Here is a 23,133-nt window from a genome sequence, read left to right as displayed (position 1 = left end):
AAATGTTCTGTGTCTGACCACAGTGATGTCTGCCTGAGTGTACCGGCAGCCTGAAACAATAGCTCCAATAATAATAATACCAAGTGCTTTTCATCTTTAGATCTCAAAGGGCTTTACGAAGCAGATCAGTATCCTTATTTTGCAGAAGGGGAAATTGAGATCACCCAGCAGGCAACTAGGAGAACCAGGAATTGAGCTCAGATCTCGTGAGTCCCAGTCAACTGCCCTACCCACTGGGCTATACTGCCTCCCAAAAGGTATTAACTGCCTCTGTCTCTTAAATCTGAAACCTCTTGCTCTGGGGCACCTCCTACCAACAACACCCAAGCATGTGAGTCTTTGCGGGGGAACAGGGCCAAGGAGAAGGCCAGGAGCTCACTGCTGCTATCTCATCATAGTCTGCTGTCTAAAAGTCCTTTGCTCAGGTGATTGGGGCTGACTTCTCCAGACACTCCTCCTGCTTTTGACAGTGAGGGCATTCAGTCAGGGAACAGCAAACAAACCATGTGTCTTAGGTGACCAGTCACATGGCTCAAATAGTGAATACGTGCTACAAACAATATGTGAACAACCTATAAGTCCATATGTATTTGTAACTTCACTTCTTTGTTCAACAATTGTGAATAAAACATTTATAAAAATGACCTGTGTGCAGACCTGCCTAAATGGGATAAAAAGGAACAAATCATTTAACAAGTGAATCCCATTAGCAGTCAGTGACCATTCAGCAGCATGTAGATATTGAAATAACTCCTTGTACTTATCTCTGTATTCCTCATAGGCAATGAATGTCCTTAATTCAATCTCATAGGATATTAAGCCAAATAAAACAGACAGTTAATTGCTAGTTATTGGGGTAGAATGGAGGCATGAACTTTATTTGGCTGAAACGGGACAAGAATATTTTGATAGTCATTGAAAATTTTGTTGCATTAGTTAGTGCTTACCCAGATGGGCAGCAAAACTTTGTATGCTTCTTGCAAGGCGATTTAAGTGGAAAAAATATTGTGTGGGTTGGTAGCAGTTAGACGACTTAGGAAGAAGTTTCCCTAAAGGTGCAATCATTATCAATTGTTTTTCTGCTGATCTGTCTTGAGCAATGGTAACATACTTTAAGCTAGAAACAGCACTTTTCTAATGTTCTGTGACCTCAAAAACAAGATGCTGAACATAAGGGTTCCCCCTTCCCCCAAACTTCCCTCTAGCTTGTTCCTGCCAGAGTAGACTGTTCAATTGTGTATTTTGCAGCCAGGCAGGAACTGTGCATCACGATTCTCTCAGCTGAAGGGAAGGAAAGCTGCAGTATGGGGACTGAGAGAGCTGTTGTTGCTGGAAGGAATTTTTCACTGGATTTTTTTCTCTCTGTGTGTGAAAAATAAAGTGCTCTGAAAATTTACAGGTTCTTCCTGCCAAAAGCAGTTGTTTTCACAGTTCCCATTTTGCCAATTTCAACCTGGTTAAGGGGGAAAAATAAGTTTTCACCTACCTACCTTGAGCTCCCTGGATGACAGATGTTGGAAAGTGCAGTAGAATCAGTAAAAATGCCAAAATAATAAATTATCCCTTAAGAATAAAAGCCTCAAACATGAATAGCTGTGTGGAGTTGAAGAGGGATTTGAAAGTGATAGGAACAAAAGGAAAGGCAAAAAGCATTATTAACCAACTGTATTAATTAAGCTAGGAGGAATGGTGTTTTGACATTTTTAAGGATCTCAATCAGCTGCTATGGCTTTTGCTTTAATTTTCTCTTGCAGTAAATTTAATGCAAAATAATTGTCATCTCAGAATACTGACTGTACAATTCAATCTAAATGCATTTAAATTTAGAGATAGGACTCCAGCAAAACACTCTTACTCCTAATATTTGCTCTACATAATGGTATTTTCATTAACCTGTTGGTACTGAGTGCAAGTGAGGCTTTGGAAATAGGATGCTCTGTCTTTTTGGCTTTGGAAATAGGATGCTCTGTCTTTTGTAGGCTACTGATATACGTGCTATGATATAAAAATTGAAGTTTAGAGCATTAATCCAAGTTAATTGTTCTATTCAACATTCATGGGAGGAAAATAATCCCTACACAAATGCACATCTCTGAAGCAGAAAATATTTGGAAAATAAAGGGAAATTATGTAACTTACTTTTCTGACACCTTCTTCCGGCATAACCATCAGGACAGGAACACACATTGTTTCTCACACAGTGGCCACCATTCTTACAAGGAGGGTTGCAAAGAGCTAACAAAATGAAAGAGAAGAACTTTAGGTCAATTTAGCATCATGGTTTCAAAATTTTTTAAAATTGGATTGAAACCAAACCCTGGAAATGTGCCACTGTCCCTTGAAAAATAGGATAGCTCAATGACAGAGAGTTGTTTAACTTGTCCCAATGTTATTCTGCCAGTTAAGAGTGGCACTTCTGTTGGAAATTTATTTAATCTCAAAGGGAGTGGGGCATTCTCTGGTCAGCAGAAACAAATGGGTCATGGTTCCTTTAAGGATCCTGGCCTCCTTTGATTGGGGGCATCACCTGAGATGGTAGCTGGAGGAGTGGCTAAGGTAAGCCACTGTCCCTGAGTACAACTGGGGGAGAGTATATGTGCTCTGTTACTCCAGATGGAGCCTTCTTTCATGCCAGGATCTGGGACAACCTTTTTGATGGGGGAGAGGAGATATTTTTGGACCACGTTAAAAAGGGCATTGTTAGCAATCTGGCTGGGGGTAATTGCTGGCACCTTCTTGTGGAAAGTGTTCAGTGCCAGTGCTCGTTCCAACAGAGGTCTGATCCCCTGGTAAACTAGAGTTGGAAGTAGACTGAAGGAACGGCGTTCCCTAGAGAAACTGGGGAATGGGGTTGGGACTTCTAATGTTTCCTCATTGTCTGAGACAATTCCCTTTCCCCAGCTCCTTCACCTTCATATGAGGGGAGGATGATGAGTTCAAAGCAAGGGGCTAAGACCAGGTTTGGAGGAGTGTGTGTGTGGGGGGGTGATAGCAGCCCTCAAATAGCTGGAAACGAGTATAGAAAGAATTATGATCTGCGCCGTATGAATTATTGCTGGATAGTTCCCAGATAAGTCAAGTTAATAAAGCTGCGGCCTAAATAAACCCTTGTCTTTCTTCCTGTAAGTCTGGGACAATGAATGGGGTGACTAGCTTTCCTGTAACAGGGTGCTACATACCTCTCATATTCCTGTGAACTAGAACCAAAGCGTGAGCAGTTCCAACACCATGTAGTCTGAATTATTTTGGGAGATCAATAGGTGTTAGAACCACAGTAATTTTAACTCCATAAGGCAGAGGCCATCCTTGAGGAGAAGAGATTTTTAATCCTTTTAAAAACCTTAGATTGCTTGAATTAGAAGAGAATTTGAAAGATGCATTTTTGTGTAACCCTACAAAATGCTGCATTTAGCATGACAACTAACGAAAGCACACTCATGGGCATATATCTAGGAGATATATGGAGATATATCTAGGAGATAAGAGAGAAGTTTTAACTATTGATCCACTAATTGCAGAATCAATGGCCTATGATCTCTGCCTATTAGCAAAAGCTGCACTCGGCCGCTATCTGCAGAAAATGTTTGACTGTCTAGCAACTTTTTGAAATGGAACTAAGTATTCTTGGTGTGCAAAAAATGTTTTTGTTTGTTAAATTTCACAGAAATATTTGCAAATTTTGGTTTGAGACACATCTTGCTCTAAACCAAATGGTCAATTGCATGTGGAATTTTAGAATACATAAAATGATCTCTATTTGAACAAAATTTTGAAATGTTAGCTGTCCAGGGATTTAATCTGAACTATGAACATTTTTTTTCAGTGAAAAAATCAGCTGTTCCTCACTCTAATGGTCCTATTTTTTTTCCCAAGCAAAGCAATCACAAAATTTCACAGGCATTTCATGAAATTCAAAAAGTGGTCCAAACTGAAAATATATTGCAAATATAGTCTCCTGACCAAAATCAGGCTCACAAAGGAGACCCTGGAGTAGGAAGAAGAAAGGACAGTATACTAAAGTTTTAAGGGACATACACACACACACCACCCATCCACCTTCTTCTGACCTATTGATAAAGAGAGAACAACCCAGTAGAAAAGAGACTGAGAATTAAGTGACAGGGATTGGTGGTACTGTAAATTCAGAATTGAGACACCGAATCCTAATGGCTGATGGATCTCTGGAACAATCAAGAGACATGTATAAGGAATGTACATACAAAATATTCTGGGCCAGACTCCACCTACAGTACAAAGCAGGTGGAAAACTGCCCTGAAGAGGCAGCTGAAGGATTTTCTGCTTTAGGGCAGTTGTCCACCTTGCATAAGGGGTTTGTGGGAGATAGGGAAGGAGTGTGCTGGCATGCTCCACATGGCACTCTGGCCTGATCCCCAGTTGGTGTAGTAATTGCTGTGGCACTGCTGCAACAGATGTAATTTAAGGCAAATTACACTGGGTGCTGTTTGCTGGCCCAGGATCAGGGGAGCAGAAAGCTGCTTTAGGACTAGCTTCCCCATTTGCATTGAATGTAAATGCAGTGTAATGAGATTCTGGTTCTGTGATTCTGAATATTCTGTATTACTCACTATAGAGCAAGATGATGTTCCCTTTTTTGAAAAACAAATACTTTTAAGAGCAGAGCTATATTTTAAAGTTATTGATTAGCTGTTCATTCTGTAATGACTTGCTCAAAATAATTTCAGTGAATTGTTTAGTTATCAGCAATACATAAATGTTTAGTTCAATAACAACTCCTTTTTAAAACAAAACAAAACAAAACCTTTTGTGCTGATTTCCAGTGTACTATAACATGAAAATGGCATGGATGGGGTTGTGACAAACCAAATCTCTGGGTATAATACGTATTGTACAAAAGGCAGATAAACATTTAAATGGCCTTTGTCACTTACCATATTTGTTAAAGCCTGAATCTACTATCCATGTGATTTATTGAACTTTCTTACCAGTTTGGCACTGAGGTCCGTAGAAGCCATGAGGACAAACACAGGTATTTGGGCGTACACAGATGCCACCATTTAGGCAAACAGGGCTACAGATAGCTGGATATAAATAGAAATTAAATCATTTACTTTCTTTCTTTAACTTTTAAAATATTACATGTTGGGTACTTTTTCCTTCTGCATAAATCTGAAAGATCTCCTAGTACAGTTCATTAGAACAGAGGTTTTCCCCAATGCTAGCAAAAAATGTCCCATTTGTCTTGCAGGTCTACTGTGTAGCGTATTGGTTGCCCTATTAATGGCTGGATTTCAGTAATGCCTGAGTATAGCTGTAAAGGATTTGGAGATCCTATGGGATTAAAGATATACTTTACTAGTTTATTTCAGATGTCTTCCCATGATGTGTACAATTCATTTGCTTTGACTTTAGTATCCTGCCCAAACATGAACGTAAGGTGGTAAAATGTCATCATAATTCTTCAGATAGCTTGCGTAAATTGGAAATGAGATATTAACTCGTTTTCTGCTTTGCACGACTTCAGCTGAGCATAGTGGCATTCCACTGTATCCATAACATACCACATATGTGGAGCAAAATGTATCTGCTTATTCTTCGCCATTGAAATGTGAAAGGTCCAATAGCACATTGGCTCACACATCAAAAGACTTGCTGGCCAAATTCCATTTGTAGATTTCTTTTTACTGGTGATGATGTAAAAGGCACAAAGAGTTTAAAGCTGACTTTCAGATTTGTATGTGAAGTTTACAGCATCAGTGGTTGGAGAAGTCATCTGAATGACAAACTCAGCTAGTGTGGTTGGGAAGTCATTATGTGAAAATATAGATTCTGACTGTGTAACTTTTTACTGTTTATACTTCTTCAAAGTATAATGGTAGTTTAAAATAGCTTTTTCCTTTCTACCTCTTTTGTCTTTCAGTATGTTACAGTAATAGCTTGTTTCATAAGAATTACATTATTAAAAGTGCTGAATGTCTAAAGAAATTAAGGGTAACTTGGATGTTTCAGATTAAATAAAATGTAGTTGTATGAGGAAAAATATGAAACTATAGTTTGGATGAGAGGCTACCATGACTTATCAAACAATCACCTACAAAATCAAAATGTGCATTCTACGTTACTAACAGGCATTTTCTTCTTTCGTATTTACAAGCCGCCTTCACTAATGGTAAAATGTAGTTTAGTCCTTTCAGGGCAAGAGTTGGACCAAAAGAATGAATTTCAATTGCTGATGGATTATCTTTGTGGGGCTTTCTTTCCTCCCCCAGCATGCGCACACGTAGTCCGTGCATACATTGCTAGAGCGAACTGTTCATAGGAGTAGTGGGATTGAATGTAGGCATTATGAATGGCATAAGATTGTTATTAGGAAAAACATTCTAACCCTTCTTAAAAAGGAGTTGACATGCAGAGGTACTAATTAAATCAAAACCTCTTATTTAATTGCCTAGGATGTGTCTCAAGGTCAAAACAAATAATTTTTGCTCTCCCATGTGCTTCTCTCTCATTTAAATGGGGGGAAGTTAATACTTATCCTGTTCCCGCCTTCACAAAAGTGCATTTTTTGGGAGGAGAGGGGGTCAGATTTTACCCTGTGCCATTGCAAAAATATATATTTTTAAATTGAACTTAGTACTGAGAGAACAGTAGTGGATTGCCAGGCCTGGAAATTGAAGTCCACAGAACATCTATGGCAGCAGTGCAAACTTCTATACTGACCTAATTTGGTGCCTTGGAGTGCCCATGGCCAGGGGTAAAGGATAATTCATTTATGTTCTTTAGCCTTTCTGTTGACAATGTCAACAAAGGTGCTTGTTTGTGCCAATTTTTTTGATGGTTTTTGTAGTGTAGAAAGTATCCATAGGAAACTACTGAGATCATCAAACTCATTCTGTGGAGACCATCAAACAACCAATAAAGGATAAGAATATTTGGTAAAAAGATCAGAGTGAGAACTGGAGATATACTCTTCAGAGAGTCTACTAATCTCCAGAGTCTTCCAGCCTCCCAGCTTTACATTTTAAAGGGAAATTAAACCACAGGGGACCCTTGCTCCTAAATTTCCAAATCAGTGGACAAGAATTTAGCCATATGACAACTATTTCAAGAATCCTGGGGAAAAACACTTAAAAACCAAACAATTTTGGCATAACATATTTTGCAAAGATGAAAAAGCAGTATCAGTAGATGAAAAGCTGTTCCTTCTCATCAAAAAGCTTTTTTCTAGGGGAAAATTGCAAATTCCTTCTTGGGCCAGTCATAATTTTGTCCAGTTTTACTGCACTGTAAAATTAGTTTTCCCCAAATATGAGTGTATTAACTCAGGTACAATTAAAATTCAATATTGCCTTTGTTTTTTAAGAAAAAAATGAATCAAATCTTTTCTGGGGTTTTGCAGTGTTAAGTAGTTTTGTTTTCTTTTCATTTCTGAATCCAGTACTTAAACTGCAGGCTCACAAAAGAGTTAAAATTCTGCAGAACCCCTCTGCTCATGAGACTTCCAGACCAGTTATAGGGGCCTGAGATATGGTTAAGCCTCCAAAATTATGAATATTTATATTAACCCATACCCAAACTCTGAATCTCTTGAGGTTTGCTCACTACTAGTTCCTAATTTCTTTTCTATATTAACTCCTTTAGTAATTCCCAATATGTTCAGCATACTGTGTAAATCACATGGATTTCAGGCAGAGAAATTAATGCATGAGAGACCAATGCTTTCTAAATGTTTACCTGTTTCACAAGAAGGGCTGCTCCATCCAGTTTTGCATTTGCACTCATCTGGTGACACACATTTCCCACCATTCTGACAATGTCTATTGCATATCACTGCAAAATAAGCAATGGATTTTAAGGCTAAATTTAAACATGCGAAGGGTTAGGGCCAGATTCAGCTATCAATAATACTGATAGAAATCTAGCAGCAACTCTGCTGGCACTAATAAGAGTTACTCTGGATTTATGCTGGTAAAAGTGGGATCAGAATTTGTCCCTTTGTTTTTGTTTTTATTCATCATTCATGTTTTTGACGAAGTCTTCAATCTGAAATTCTTGGTGTGTATGTATTCCAGCTATTCTGCTGCAGAGTTAAAATTATTTTCCTGTCAAGGGCAACCTGATATTTAAATCAGAAGCAAGGACTGCAGTTATGAAACAGTAATATATGTTTTACCATTCAATATTAATATAAAGTGTTTTGAAGGATGATTTTTCCCCCAAATGTTCTATATATTGAACCTGTTTTGTAACTTGTATTGCACAATAACACGAATCGTAATGGCTAAGCTTGTCTTTCTGTATTCTCAGAATTAGTATTACTGTATTCACTCATACAAACTTGCATTTCACAAGCATTACTGTAAATAAAGCTTTTTTAACCATAGATACTTTTATGTAACAAATGTTGATAGAGATGTGCATATTTTTACATAATACAAATGTGCTTTTGGAAAACAAATCCCAATAAATGGTTTAGCCAGTGCATTACTCTAAATATATTATACTTCATTTTTTCTGTTACATTCAATCATAATCTTGCATATAGCCAATAGACTTTTTGTGTCTTATAATTTTCTGCAAATGCAAATGGGGGTGGAAGACTACATAGAGTTATACATACTTGTTTCACATCTAGGACCAACAAATCCATAAGCACAGGAACAGCTATTTTGAGCTACACAGGTTCCTCCATGTTCACAAGGTGGATCACACAACACTACACAAAGCACAAATAGACAAGTGATGAAAGGTACACAACTTGATATCACATAATAGATTGAGCACAGCTCTATGCATTTATGAGCCCAATACTCACTACTCTGTTTTTCCATTTCTTATGTTATCATTATTATTTTTTAAATATTCCTGTACAAAGTGGCTGCCAAGAATAAAACTGTGGGAAAAATAGGTATCACATTAATAACATGGAAGTAGGAATGCAAATGTGATATAATTTTAGTATGGGAGTGACCACAGCGTATTAATACCCATGTTAAGCTTCTAAGCATGCACATTTTGAACTAGATATTTTCAAATGCTTGAGAAGACTCCGAGTGAGCTGATTGCTTATGTAGTTAATAAAAAGTATTTGTCCTTCCTTCTTGACTGGTGAATGCTCAGTAAACATTACATGGTGTCAGAGTTGTAATGAACCAAAGATGGAGTAATCGCATCCTCTGAGTCCAGTGGATTTGCAAGGAAATATTGTAGCAAAATGCTATCCATTTAAGCAATAATTTGAATTTTTAATTAGCACTGTGGGGTCTGCAGAGAAAGCAGCTAAACCATAGATAATAAGTTTCTCCACATGATGTGATATTGTAATATATCATGGCTTTCTACAGAAGGAAGAAGAGGAGGAAGCATATGGCACAAATCACAGATAAACTTGGGAAGTACTGCAACTCCAGAAAAACATCATTTGTGAGAGACGTGGTTTTTATTTGAAATGAAGGCTATTATAAGCCAGTTTAAATAGTAAACGTGAGTTTAGTGAGCTATGTGAGTCAATACAATCGAGGCTTGTATGTGAAATATAAATGACTAGTGAAAAGCAGACTTATACAGGAAATGCCTTGAAACTTTGGCATATAGATTCAGGCTCACAGTGACTCTGTACAAAATAAGCAGCTAGTCCACATGGCATGATTTCAAAGGAAAATGTTAGAAATGCGAGGAATCCAAAATAGGATTTAAAAAGTTTCCTGAAATACAAAAATGTCTATATGCTAGTGGTGAAGTTCACCCCTGTATAGAGAACTAGCTTAAGGCTTGTGTACACTTTGCTCCCACTTATGCCTTCTTTAGAAGGATGAAATTCACCTAAGAGGAGATACGTCACACAATTAAATATGAATGCAGCCATGTGCTTGACAAAGAGCAAGGCAGCAATTTAGATCATTCTGTAAGTACAATGAGTCCAGAACAGATTGGCCCATAAATCTGAACATTAAAGGCAGAGATGTATCTGTTAAAATAGGTATGAAGATAATGCAATGTTATTCCAAGGAAAATATATAATAGCTGATGAAACTACCTAAATCTAAAGCAAACTTCTTCCATATTCAGAGCACAAAGTAGTACTAGAGGGGAAAGTAACTATTACTGGTTTTAAGAACAAGTTGTATCACTCGACAATAACTTTTCAAAGGGTAAATGGACATACGCCACTTATGCTGGGTCTGGAATCCTATGCCACCAAGTTTTTTTTTTTTTTTAAAGTTGGCTGTAGACACCACAAAATTACCTAAAATGTAGACAGAAAGCATACTGAGTAACATTTGAGATATTTCCTACATCTAAGATATCTGGAAGGAGAATAGCACATCAAGATCTACAAATCACTAACTGCAGTTATCCAGCTGCTAAGAAAAAAAAATAACATAAAATAAAAAATGAACTCAGTATTGAAAAGGCAGACACTACAGATGGATCCACAAGATGTAAAGATCCAAATGATTTGCATAAAGCTATAACAATGAACATTATCCTCTTACAGCTTTTTATCTAAGTGCTCAGAAGCAAAAAATATTGTGTTTGATGCAGGTCATGCATTTTGGCAATCAAAGTTAGAGAGAGGAAGTTACTTTTAATAAAACACTTTGACAATAACAATTTAAATGAAAGCCATTTGGTATTAGTTCTGCTCCTGAGGTATTTCAATGGGTAAATATATATCTTTGATGTTGTAGTTGTACTGGATGATTATTTAATTTGGTCTAAAGTCCTTAAGCACAATGAAAGACTTAGTCAAATTATGCATTTAGCAAATGAAATATATACATAGGGCATTTTTTTTTACTGTAGCTGTATTGGACAAAAGTTGAGCAAAGATGGATTAATTGCTGACCCAGATAAAATAAAAACAGTTCTTGAAACACCAATTCCCAAATATAAAGAGCTCTACAGAGGCTCGTGGGTATGATAAACTGTTTGGAAAAAATTCCAGTTCCAAATTTCTAAGATCAATACATGTTTAGGGAATTGCTGAAAGATGATAATGATTGACATTTACAGTACAAATATAAAAAGGCATATGAGCAAGCAAATACTTTAACATCAGTTTTAACATAATGAAGCCAGTTCCACTGCTAGAATATACATATGAAGAACTAGGCATATGACAACTTACTACTAAATTGCACAACAAATGTGTTCTTGTTCCATTTGCAAATGGTACTGATTTCTGATTTCTGCAAGTATATTTATCAATCGTAACTATTCACTAAATAAATGGATCATTTTTTCAGTTTAGAATTCTGATTCGTTATCTAAATCTATTTGCTGTCTGGATGGATTACTGGAACTTTTAAAACAGGAGATAAGGAAAGGCAGTTAACAAAAATGAATAGTGAGTTATCTTGATAGTGCTTATCAAGTCATGGTAGTTATAAACCAGACTTTTGTAAAGGAAAAAAAGTGTCTCTACTCTATTAGAATTATTTTGAGCATGTCACAAAAAGAATGGATAAAGGAGAAGTGGTTGATATAATGTATTTGGATTTTCATAAACCTTTAAAAAAGTCTCCTAATAGGCGCTTTATAAAATTACATTTATTTTTATGGAGTGTGTTGTTTTGTAACTGTGGTGTTTTTTCAATGTTGACATAAGCGGGAACAATTCCATTGGCATCAAGGTTCGCAATTCCAGTCTTGACTGAAATCAGGAAGTGCAGACATGCATGAAAAGTGTGAGGGAGGAAGTCATACTTTTCTCAAACATCTGAAGTTTATGTAGGCTTAGTTTTAAGTTTTTAAGTTTAATGCACAAATCTTTCCTAAAGTTTATCTGAAACAATTCATTCACCTATGGTAGATATTGGAGTAACTCATGGTGTTTCAAATACTGCTGAGTTTTCATGATACTAGAGAAACAATTTCTACTGAATTTAACTATATTTGGTAAAATGAATGGTGGAAGCAGAAGAAGGAAATAATGGATATCTATAAAGAAAGGATGAAATTTAGTATTGATCCTAAATTATGTTAAGGAAATGTAGCAACCCATATCTATGGAGTGTAACAGCCCGATCCAAAGCTCACGGAAGTCAATGGGAGTCTTATAGCTGTGAAAATAGGAGTCCTTGCACTAATTTATCATATGTATGCACATTTGAGACACTACAACACAGGGATGGAATTTGCAAACAAGATTTTCGTTATTAATCAGGAATGAACTGAACACTGTTCTAATACTATGCACTTTTCTGTACACACAGGTGTTTAAAGACAGGCAGCAATGCACCATGATTTTAAAGTACATGACCATGTGCTTTATTTCATGAGTTAAGATGGTTACATAAAACTTGTGTGACCAAGTACTATGCCAGGCAATTTAAACTAAGTGACATTTAAATATATTATTCCTTCTTTCACTGTGAATGTTACATGCGAGACATCAAGTAATTATGTCCACTTCAGTGGACTTCCTTCCTCCTTACCTGTCCACATTTTAAGATATTTTTGAACTGTGGAAAAATAGCATGCTGTTTTTGATGTCAAAACACTTTACACTTATTGTGACATTTTAATATTAAATATAGGTTAAAGAAATTCTGCTGCTAGTGAGAAGCAGAAGGTGAAAATAGCATTTTAGCTGCAGAAAGAGAGAAAGAAAGACATTATGTTGTATAATAAATGCATCTAATGGGCCATTCTCTCAGTTATAGAAATATACTATGTGTTAAATTCTTTTCTAAAACTTATTTCCTCTATATTTCAAAACACAATTTTCTACAAACGTTTTATAAATTGTAGAAAAGTATCGCAGTGATGTTTTGTTTGAAACTCTTTTAGATGGTGTAAAATTTCAATAAGGAGAGTACTATTGTGACAAATGATCAATCTGACTGTCAAATTCATATATTTATAATTTAAAACCCAAAGATGAGAAGTTGAGATGTTATCGTTTTCTATGCGCATCAGATTAAAAAAAACAAAAAAAAAACAACTTACTATGACCCTCATCAATGAAAGTACTTTCACTGTGTTTAATTTTTATTTTAAAGTGAGATCATACATATTTACAGGTCTCTCCACCATATCCTTTGGAATACTTGCAAATATCAGGAGTGGCGCACTTTCCTCCATTTTGACACTCAGTTCTACAAATGGCTAGGCTCATATAGACTTGTAATTTAAAATCTAGATTATAGATATGCAGCGTATACATACTATGACTTGAGGTCCTACATACTTTCAGTAAATCAAGGCTCCATGTTTGATTTCACTTATGTACTGTTCTGCTTCAGAATTTGAGAGAACTAAGCAACATCAGAACAGACATCATTAGAAGCCGTTTACCGTAACAATTGTAAAATTATTTATCTTCCAACACAAATGAATAGAAGAAGCCTCAGTTAGGTGAGATAAGGTTTGAATATGCACAGGAAAAAAAACCCCTGGGTAATCTGGCCAGTATCTCCAACACCACTATTTTCTATTTGGATAAATATGGATTGAAGCCTTTATTTAAATTTAAGGCACATAGAGAAAGAAGACAAGGTGAAGGTGTATAACGAAAATGTATAAATGACAAGTATAGACTTTTAGACCTGCAGTTGGTTTCCCATGGCAGAGTCCAATACAGTTCCCATTATGGCAAATGGAAAGAATCCTGCTGATTTCAGTGGGCGTTGAAACAAGCTCAAAATGCATAGTACAGTATGTTTGCCTTTGGTCAGGATATGCTGCATTTAAGAAGAGTATTTATTTTATTCATTTCCGTTTGTAAGAAGTTTGTCTACCAGCATCTAGCACATTTATCAAATAAGCAACAATAAAACCGTCAATCTTTTAAAAACGATTTGTAGTCAGTTTAATTAAGCCAAAGTAGCATAGTGAGCTAATCCACATCTGTACTGGGCCCCAAACAACAAATAGAAGGGACTGAGGTTCACCAATGCCCAAGGATGCTACACACACAGTCACAGGAAATGGAATACTTGGGTGGTATTCAGCTAATCATAACTGATGATCCCCTTGCTTGAAGCTTATGAGAAGGCTGAAACCCCCATACGCACATAATCTTTTCCAATAAACCCTGGAAAAATATTCCTTTCTCTCTCTCAGATTCAAATACCACTTCAAGCAGTGTATGTGTGTGCAAGAATCACCTTGAGTAAATATCTCAAGGTTTACAAAAGTCAATGGGAATTAGGCATCTAATTTACCTAGATGTTTTTGTACAAAATCCTCCATCTTTAGGTGCATAAACACATTGTGAAATCAGCCCTAAGCAACTGTCTATTTTTTCCTCTAGTTACATCAATGTGATTGGTTAGAAGATTCAGCTAAGGAAGATGAAATACAATGAAATGTAAGTCACTTTTTACCTATATGGCAGTTATTGCCAGTGTATCCAATCTTACAGGGGCATGTGCTGGGAGCTGTATGTTCTGTATTCCTTCACATGGATTTTGACAAACAGCTAATACATAAATAAAGAAACTAAATAAAAGTTACAGGAACCAATAAAACACATAAAAATGATCACTTAGTTAGATAGTAAGGACAGATTCTACCCTTGGTTATCTTTTGTGCTTTTCAGCACAGAATTGAGTGAAGAAGTGTATCTAGTGTAAACTGTTAAACTTTCAAAGTGACACATGCTCCTCTGCAGAAGACAGGCAAAAAGTATATGCACTGTCAAGAAATGCAATGCATGGGCCTTGTGTTGGCCTTCTACACAATGCTGTATTTCATGAATGTATCAGGACAATTAAAAGATCTATTAGATTTAGATGGTATGGCAGCTCAGATCACTGTTCCTAAAATAATCTCCCATCACAGCAAATAGAAAATTAATAAGAATGACTTTCAGGCTGGGAAATAAACAGAAAAGAGACTTTTATTTAACAAATTAAAATGTGGACAATATAGTAACAGTGGATTTCTGGATTTTGTGCTGTAAATATGTCATGTCAGATTACTGTCAAGAAAAAAAAATCTATTTTCATTTTTGCCCAATTTCATCAGTTGTGAATATTTGCCATCAGAATTCCATTTCCAATGGCTTTTCCTTTCCCATTATAGCAAATTATAATTATTTATTTGGTAATGACAAAGCTGTGACTTTTCCGTTTGACAAGTAGCTATCCTTGACTATGACTATTAGTGCACTGGTTCTCGAGAGTTCCCCCCTTCAGGAATACTGTACATGAACAGCATATTTTTCAGAACTCTAGAGACCTCTCAAGAGAATATCTATTCCAAAATAGATAGGTTTTATTTGTACAGGAAATTTTCATGCCTATTTAAAAAAGGGATTAGAAAGGAAAAATCCCTCAAACTGCTCCTAATGCAATATAGTTTCAGAAAATGGCCTGCATTCCACAGAGATCGATCTCCGTCTGTTCCTACTGCAAGGATTGTTAGCTGTCAGTAACTCTACATTGAACGTGCTTGGGGATGAGAAATAAAAACAAAGCAGGCCATGAGTTTGGCTTGAATTCTTGTTGTTCTTGATTCTGAAGATCTAGATTTGCTAGTAACAAGCACAGTGAAATACCAAAACAGAATGTTCTGTTAACCTCCAATGTGAAATGATCCACCAGGGATAGAAAATACAGTACAAACTCTATCCCTGGGTACCCTGAAGAATCCTATATAACTTAAACAGCTGCTCTCAGTCACTTAGTGCCATATGTACACACCCTGTTCAATAAAACTAACCCCAGGGATGGACAGCATTTCCTTCCATATTCTAGTGGGATGCCTTTAAATTTACAGGCCTATACGAGTTTATCACAGTGGAAAATGGAAGCAAGAACATAAATAAAATACTTCATGATGATTTAAAAATCATTACAGTGAACATTTCAGAACACCAGTCTATAAGACTATGTGGCACGTTAAACGTTCAAAGTTAAAATGTCCTTTAAGAGTGTGTCTACACAGCAAAGAAAAACCTGTGGCTGGTCCATGCTAGCCAACTTGGGCTCACGTGGCTCAGGCGGTGGGGCTGTTTCATTGCTGTGTAGACTTCCAGCCTTGGGCTGGAGCCTGAGCTCTGGGACCCTCCCATCCCACAGGGTCCTACATCCTCCTCTCCAACTCGAACCAGGAAGTCTACACGACAATGAAACAGTCCCGCAGCTCGAGTCGGCTGGCACAGGCCAGCCGTGGGTTTTTCATTGCAATGTAGACATACCCTCTAAGGACACTTGAAACTGATCCTGACTTTTTAAGTTTCCCTCCTCACTTCACAATCTAGACTAGTCCTTTAGCACAAGCAAACATGCTCGTTTGTCCGCACATGCACAAACCTCAATCCCAGCCCTTCTGTTTCCTTTCTGTAATTCTGCAGTTGACCTTAGCTCCCTCCTTCTCAACCCTTCAAGAGGCTTCCTCCTCCATGATATGCCCATCAGCACGTCATCTTAACACTGAACTATTAATAAATAATATTAGTGCGTTTCAGTTAGAAAGGACAAAGCCCTTTACAAACTGAGCATTTAGGGCCAAAGTACGGTGGTACCATAGTGAAAAAGATAGGGAAGGGCCCAAGGAATCCTTCTTCTTTTAGCTCATGTGCAAAGAGCTGAGCTAACGCCAGAGAGGACAGGAGACTTGGGGGATTGTAGCTCTACCTGTAGAGCTGGTGGTACCAGATGAAGCAGGGTGACGGCAAGGCTATAGCTCTGCTCCCACTTACACTATCAGGGAGCTGCTGAAGGGAATGCTCTCAGTCAGAGGTGCTGGGTGTTCGGAAAATCTGGCCACTTCATTTAGGTACCTATATCTGAGCTAAGATAATGGGAAAATCTGCCTGGTACATTCAAAAGTAGGATTATATGGAGGTAAGAGTCTCTTAATGAAGGATCTCAGAGGATGAGGGAGTCACAATTATGTTTAGAGTCAGAAGAAGAGTCCTTGTCCTAAATGAAGAAAGAAAAACAACAAAAAAGTTTGATTTGGTTCAGGAGAAAGATTTACTCTCAAACCAATCTCTCTAGCCCTAATTTTGAACACACATTTTTGAAAAAAAAAGTCTGGATTCTGTCACACAAAATCTTATCTTGGAATATTCTCAGCCATCCTGTTAAGCACAGGCCGTATTTCCTCAAGCATCACAGGTATCAAATCGTGCTACAACTGGGCTGAATTCTATCATAAAATAAAATGATGGCAGCTCTCAGCAGACCGTATGAGACTGTCTGCACTTCACTCATTGTTAGATCACATATCAAAGATGCTGCATCCAAACATAAAAATTTCAAAGCTTGAATGAGTCCAAGCTACTCAGCTACTCAGTTTTGTTGTCTGTTCTTAAAGTGTACTATTGTTTCAGTGGAAATCCATACTGCCCTGGCTGGACTGTCAGGTGTTAATAGCAGAGATGATGGCAGTCTTTAATGAAAGGAATTATCATCATCTTTCTGCCCCCTGTCAGGATGAATCTGCTGCTTTTGAAATGGAAAGGAACGTCAACAGCTGGGTGTACAATAGATGTTCTTCAGATGGATCCAGCAACTGAGGCATTTTTGGTTTTATTCCAGGATAGCAATCGGCAGGTTCACAGAGAAACTTTTGATGGAACAGAATCACAGAAGATACAGACTTGTTATTTAGTCAGGTGACATGGTTAGCAGCAAGAGAAAAACAAAGCATGTTTGTATATCATATCATCAAACTCTGAGACAGAGAATAATGTTGGTCATAATGGATTTCATCTTAAGGACTCTATAGAGAGATTTGCAGTAAGTCTAGCGATCTGAGGTCAGGGGAAGGAGCTAAGGAATGGCAGCTAAGATACATATTTGAAAACAAAACAACAAGCTACTTGATGAAGACATTTATATACAAAGCAGAGGTGTGTGTATGTATAAGGCCAGATTTTGGGAACTAGCCATTCTGCAGTCAGTGTAGCTCTGGGAGTGCCATGGTCCTGAGGCTTCTGGGTACCTCTCCTGGCCTTGGTGCAAAATAGGGGCAGCCTCAGAACTGCTCTGCCTTACTCCTATGTACCCTTCATGGGCCAGTTCAGGAAACAGCTGGGAATTATTGTGATTCTAATATGCCTCCCCCAGTGCCGAGAACAGTGAGCTGAGTGGCATAGAGCTGGCTACATTGCTGTACACCACTTGGGGATTCCGCCATATTGTGGGAATCCCCAGGAAGCCAGAAGAGCCAGGTTTAATGTGGCTCTGCACACCTGGAACAGTGTAAAGCGAACTTAGCGGGAGCCAGAATCTGGCCCATTGTTTATGTGGTGCATAGCATGAGAATGTGCGTGTAAAAGGGAATTAAACAGACAATGCAAACATTTTTGCCTATTAATCTTAGCAATGCAAAGCCTTTTACGCTATCAGCTTTTCAGAGGGATTTCAACAAAGGATTTAATGACAGGTAGGCAAGCGAATTCACTCCTTTTAAATAGTGTGTAATAGTGTGTTTCACTGAGGTCCTTTAAACTGTCTAATGAGTCAATATATTATGAATACACTTCTGGAACTATGCGTATCAGGCAATAAGCTCAGTTCCCTATTCAGAATACTAGTAGTGGGATTTAAAATTGCATTCCAAGGTCACAGAAACTTGTTGTTTAGCAAAACCTAAATTGTTTGTGGCATATGAACTTGATGTAGGCCTATGGAACTTCATTCAGATCTTTCTTACACCAGTTTTACATGGTTGTAATTTCATTGACTTCAGAAGCATGACTCCTGCCTTAAACTGGATTAAATGCAATCAAAATCATGCCCACTGTTTCTATTGATTAGACATTGGCAAAATAAAAATGCCATTTGTCTTAGCAGAAAGCAGTGGTTTTTTGAGCTATAAAGCAAGTTTGTTTATTATTTTAAAAGAAAATCAGACTTTGAAAAGAATTGTAATCCCAGCCGACAAACACTGCAAACTTATAATAAATTTATTTTTGCACAGTGATTATCCTCAAAAATATTGAAGACTTTTCAGCAGTTTCTTTTTTCTCTTACCTTGACATGTGGTTCCATCACCATAGTATCCAGAGGGACAATGCCCACATTTAAATCCTCCATCTTTGGCTGTCTCACACTGCACTCCGTTAAAACACGGCGTATTAGCACACGTGATTTTCTTGTTCTGCTGCAGCAACCCGTTAATAGTTTTTGATAGTGCCAAATGATCCACAGCTGAGGCATATGACTCTCTGATTACAATTGTCTGTTCTGGAATCCTTACTTGAACAAAAGTTCTGGGAAATGCTGGGAAGTTAGTACTTTGGGGAGCTGTATCTGAAAAAGGAGCTATCAGGTGGAATGAAGAGGTTAGTGGTGCTGTCAAAGCAGATGTCCTTGGCTGATCTGTTCTAAAAGCATGGGCTGGTTTAGTCTTTGTAGATGCAGTCCTACTGGGCCATTTTCCAGGAGAAAAGTTGAATGTCGGCTGGTTCTGTCGAGCAGCATGTGGCCTTGTAACTAATAAACTTGTATTCTTATCGGAAGGGGTAGAAATATTCCCAGCTACATGTGATTTAAAATTTAGCTTATAGTCAGAGGAAACCTGGGTTGTCATTCTGACAGTTGCTGCCTTGGGATTAGGTTCTTGGAGCAGAAGCAGATCATTTCTTTTTTTTATTTTATTATGGGAAGATGGTCTTTGAGGCAGTGTGGTATCTGGATCAGTATTGCTTGTGTCTGATGCCTGAAAATGGGAAAACCTTCTTTTCACAAGAAGTGATTGAATATAAGTGACTGTAAGGTTTCTTGTCATAAGGTAAGTTTGTTCTAGTCTTGGCATTTGAGCTTGGGAAAGTTTAGAATCAATATTTCTTGATTTTTCTTGGTAGGAGCCTTTAGCATCTACATTACCTCTCTCAGCAGGATCTGTACGACTGTGGGAAGATCTTGACACTAGAGTTAAAGAAAGATATGTATTAGTAAATCTGCTCGTCTAAATTGACAAAAGGAACAATGAGACATCATCTTATCATCAAGTAACGGAAGTCAATTGTACACATAGAACAATGAACAGCATGCACGGGAAGAGGCATTATAGTAAATCCTGAGTAGCTAAGGATATGTCTGTACTGACAGCGGCACTGGCGGCGCTGTCAGATCAATGTCGTGGAATCAATTGAGTGGGCAGTGGAGATCTGCTCAGTTGATCCTGGAAGTGCCCTCCAGTCAACGCTGTAAATCCACCCCTGCAAGAAGAGTAACGCTGCGTCGACTGGAGGGCATTTCCCATCCGTGCAGCACAGTGGAGATGTTGCAGTAAGTAAAAGTTAGTAAGTCAACAGGAGATACGCAATTTACTCTACGTAGCTTATGTATCTCCCATCGACTGCCGCCATCAGTGTAGACCAGGGCTTAGTCTATTATTGTTTGATTATTTTTGGACTGCGGTATGTCCCAGGAACCCAGTCATGAATCAGGGTGCTATTGTACTTGGCACTGTACAAACACATAGTAAAGAGGCAGACTTGGCCCTGAAGATCCTATAATGTAAGTGTAAGATGACAGACAACAAATGGACACAGACACCGAAAGGTGGAGCAGAAGGAAATGATGAGACAGTACAGTTAACATGATGAGCAGTGGTTTTGACACACTAGTAGCATAACCACTGTCAAGTTTTTGTAGGCATTATGGCAAAGGAGGTTTCAAAGGAGGGATTTGAAAGAGGATAATGAGGTGGTTTTGTGGGTGTTTATGGAGGCTCCTTCCAAGAAGGTTGGGCAGCATGGGAGAAAGCCGAAAGGTGCTTGTTTGAAAATATAGGACATAGATGATAAAGGCTGGCATCACTGGCAGAATGGGAGTTGGAGGCGACCTTTCAGTAGTTGCATGAGATGATAGATAAGGAGGGGTGGGTTGTGAAAGGCCTTGAAAGTGAAGACAAGTAGTCTGAATCAATTCTTTCAGAAAGATTAATGGTCATTTTTGTGTCTAATGAATGGAAGAAACTATTTTCAACAAGTTCTGGCATACTCACTCCATGGCACAAGGCTAATTTCAGGCTGTGAGATTGTGCCCTAGGCATACAATCCTTACATAATTATTCTCAACATTTTTATATAGTTCTTCACATCTTTAAAGTACTACAAAATATTGATCATCTTCACAATACTCCTTTTGATGTTGGTATTATTACCATAGCTGAAAAATGAAAAAAACTGAAGTACAGAGATGAAGTGACTTTACAAAGGTCAAAGAGAATTAGAATCAGAGCAAGGACTAGAACACAGGTGTTCCTGGTGCCCAAAGCTGTGTTCATTGGACTAGTAAACCATATCCCTCTCTCACCTGATGATGTGTTTTTTATCCTCCTGGAACACCGTGGGGTATTGTACCAGGGTTGGACACTGGTAATGATTCAAGCAATGGACAACAACATTAAATAAATACAAGTATTGTATGGTACAATGCAAGATTGACAAATGATAAAACAAGAAAGGGGCAGAGGAGAGAGGAAATGAGAAAGAAGAAGAAATCAGAGATAACACAGAAAATGAGAAAATAGGAGAAGTAAAGGGATTTTAAAAAATGAATGAGTGAAAGAAAGATGAAAGAAATATCCCCAGAGACAATTATCAGTCACAGACAAGAAGTACTGCCTCTAGAAAATTCAATTCAGGGATCAAGAAGTGATAGGAGTGAAGGTGGAGGCCTGAATCAGCACTTTGACAAATTTCTGAAATGAACACTAATAATAGCTTTGAGCTCTTGCCATCACAGTAGAATCAAATAGGTTTTTTTCCCCTAAATGAATGTTAGTAACTACCAAAGGGGTCAGACTGGCAAACTAGAAACTGAAATCGTCCATTTACCTCCTGATCAGGTACCGTAGATGCAGCATAATCTTCCAAATATGGCCCTGCTAATGTGCTCCAAGCTGCTCTTTTAGGGCTGGAAGGGGCCACCTCTAGGTTTGAGTGTTTCCATGATCATTCAGTTCTTGGTTTCTCTGATCAGAATGCCAACAAAGGTGCCAATTAAACTAACTGTGGTAGTAATATTGTGGTGTGGACATCTGCTCGTTATGGTCGTTACTGAATTAAGATCTCTTATAGCCGTTTTCCACAGGCCACCATAAAGCTATAATATATTTGTTTTGAATTGAATTTTGGACTCAGTTCAAATGCGACTTAGAGGTGACAATCTCAGTATCCCATTATCCATCCCCAGTGCTACAGCAAGTTTCACTAATATGGTTCAGTGCAACCTAGTTAAGATGAGATCATGATAGAACTTTCCTGGCAGGGCCAGTAATTTTTATTGGGCAATTTTTCTAGTATTTAAATAGACAACAAAGAAGTGCTCTAAGAGATTGCAGACTCAGTTGTCTGTAGTCAGCAGCTTTCTCAAATCCCATATACTTCAATTTATTTTCCATGAAGTCAATCAATATCTTACAATGTATAACCCATTATCAATGCAGAATGTGATTGGATGAATCTGGTTTTCTCTGTGATGCCACTGTATGATTATATATTGAAGTGGATGAAAATAACAACAAAATGACAGGCCAAAGTACTCAAGGTTATATTATGGTACAAAAATACATTTTCACTTGCTGCCAGCTTTTCTGCCTATATTAACTGGGAGATATGCAGCAGTGAAATGCCTGAGCTTATTTTTTATAGGAGCAGATAAGAGAATGAGGGGCTGATATACGACGCTGTTCCAGTTTTATGCTACTGTTAATTCCATTCATTTCAATGGAGTTTCACCAGGCTAAACTGGAGTAACAAAGTGGTGAATCAAGCTCTGAGACTATAGATTCTTCTCCTCTGTCTGGGAACAATTAGGACCTGAATGGCAGGGACCAGATCTCAGAGAATAAGCATTTAACCCCCACTGCAACATGATGCTACTTTTGAACTATGCCCTCCAGAGATTCCCCTCTATTGGGTTTCCTCTACACTGGAAATCCCCCTGTGCTCAGTTAAGCTAGCTTTCCAGCTGCTTTGTTCCAGGGCAGCATCATGTAATAGCCAGAAAGGAGGCCAGAAACTGACCCACAACATTTGACCTAAAATCCATCATAACAGTGCTGAGACGATGCAGCAAATTCTGATTTTCTTTCTGATGTGAACTGCAGCTTCCAGCCAAATATTGCACACCTGCAGTCAAAAAGAAGAAAATCATGCCCATTCTCAAGGTAAGAAAGGGACTATATGAGCCTGCGACCACAGTAGGTCTCAGATACAAGGAAATGGAGCAGAG

The 23,133-nt window shown here is 37.9% G+C and overlaps 1 protein-coding gene across 1 annotated transcript in view; it reads right to left on the bottom strand.

Annotated features, from left to right (window-relative positions):
• LOC137154213 (von Willebrand factor D and EGF domain-containing protein-like) overlaps positions 1 to 23,133 on the bottom strand; it is a 218,675-nt gene that overhangs the window by 27,207 nt on the left and 168,335 nt on the right. Inside the window, exons 22-26 of the mRNA XM_067549903.1 lie at positions 18,919 to 19,815; positions 8,601 to 8,696; positions 7,715 to 7,810; positions 4,966 to 5,061; positions 2,140 to 2,235 (exon numbers count right to left, since the gene is read on the bottom strand). Coding sequence (XP_067406004.1) covers positions 2,140 to 2,235; positions 4,966 to 5,061; positions 7,715 to 7,810; positions 8,601 to 8,696; positions 18,919 to 19,815 — 1,281 coding nt within the window. The remainder of the gene's footprint in view (positions 1 to 2,139; positions 2,236 to 4,965; positions 5,062 to 7,714; positions 7,811 to 8,600; positions 8,697 to 18,918; positions 19,816 to 23,133) is intronic.

Source organism: Emydura macquarii, unplaced genomic scaffold (genome assembly GCF_026122565.2).
Source record: "Emydura macquarii macquarii isolate MOO-44397 ecotype Brisbane River unplaced genomic scaffold, CSIRO-AGI_Emac_v2 contig_1253, whole genome shotgun sequence".
Classification (NCBI taxonomy): Eukaryota; Metazoa; Chordata; order Testudines; family Chelidae; genus Emydura; species Emydura macquarii.
Note: the sequence above shows the minus strand (reverse complement) of the source record. Positions and strands in the feature narration are given on the sequence as shown.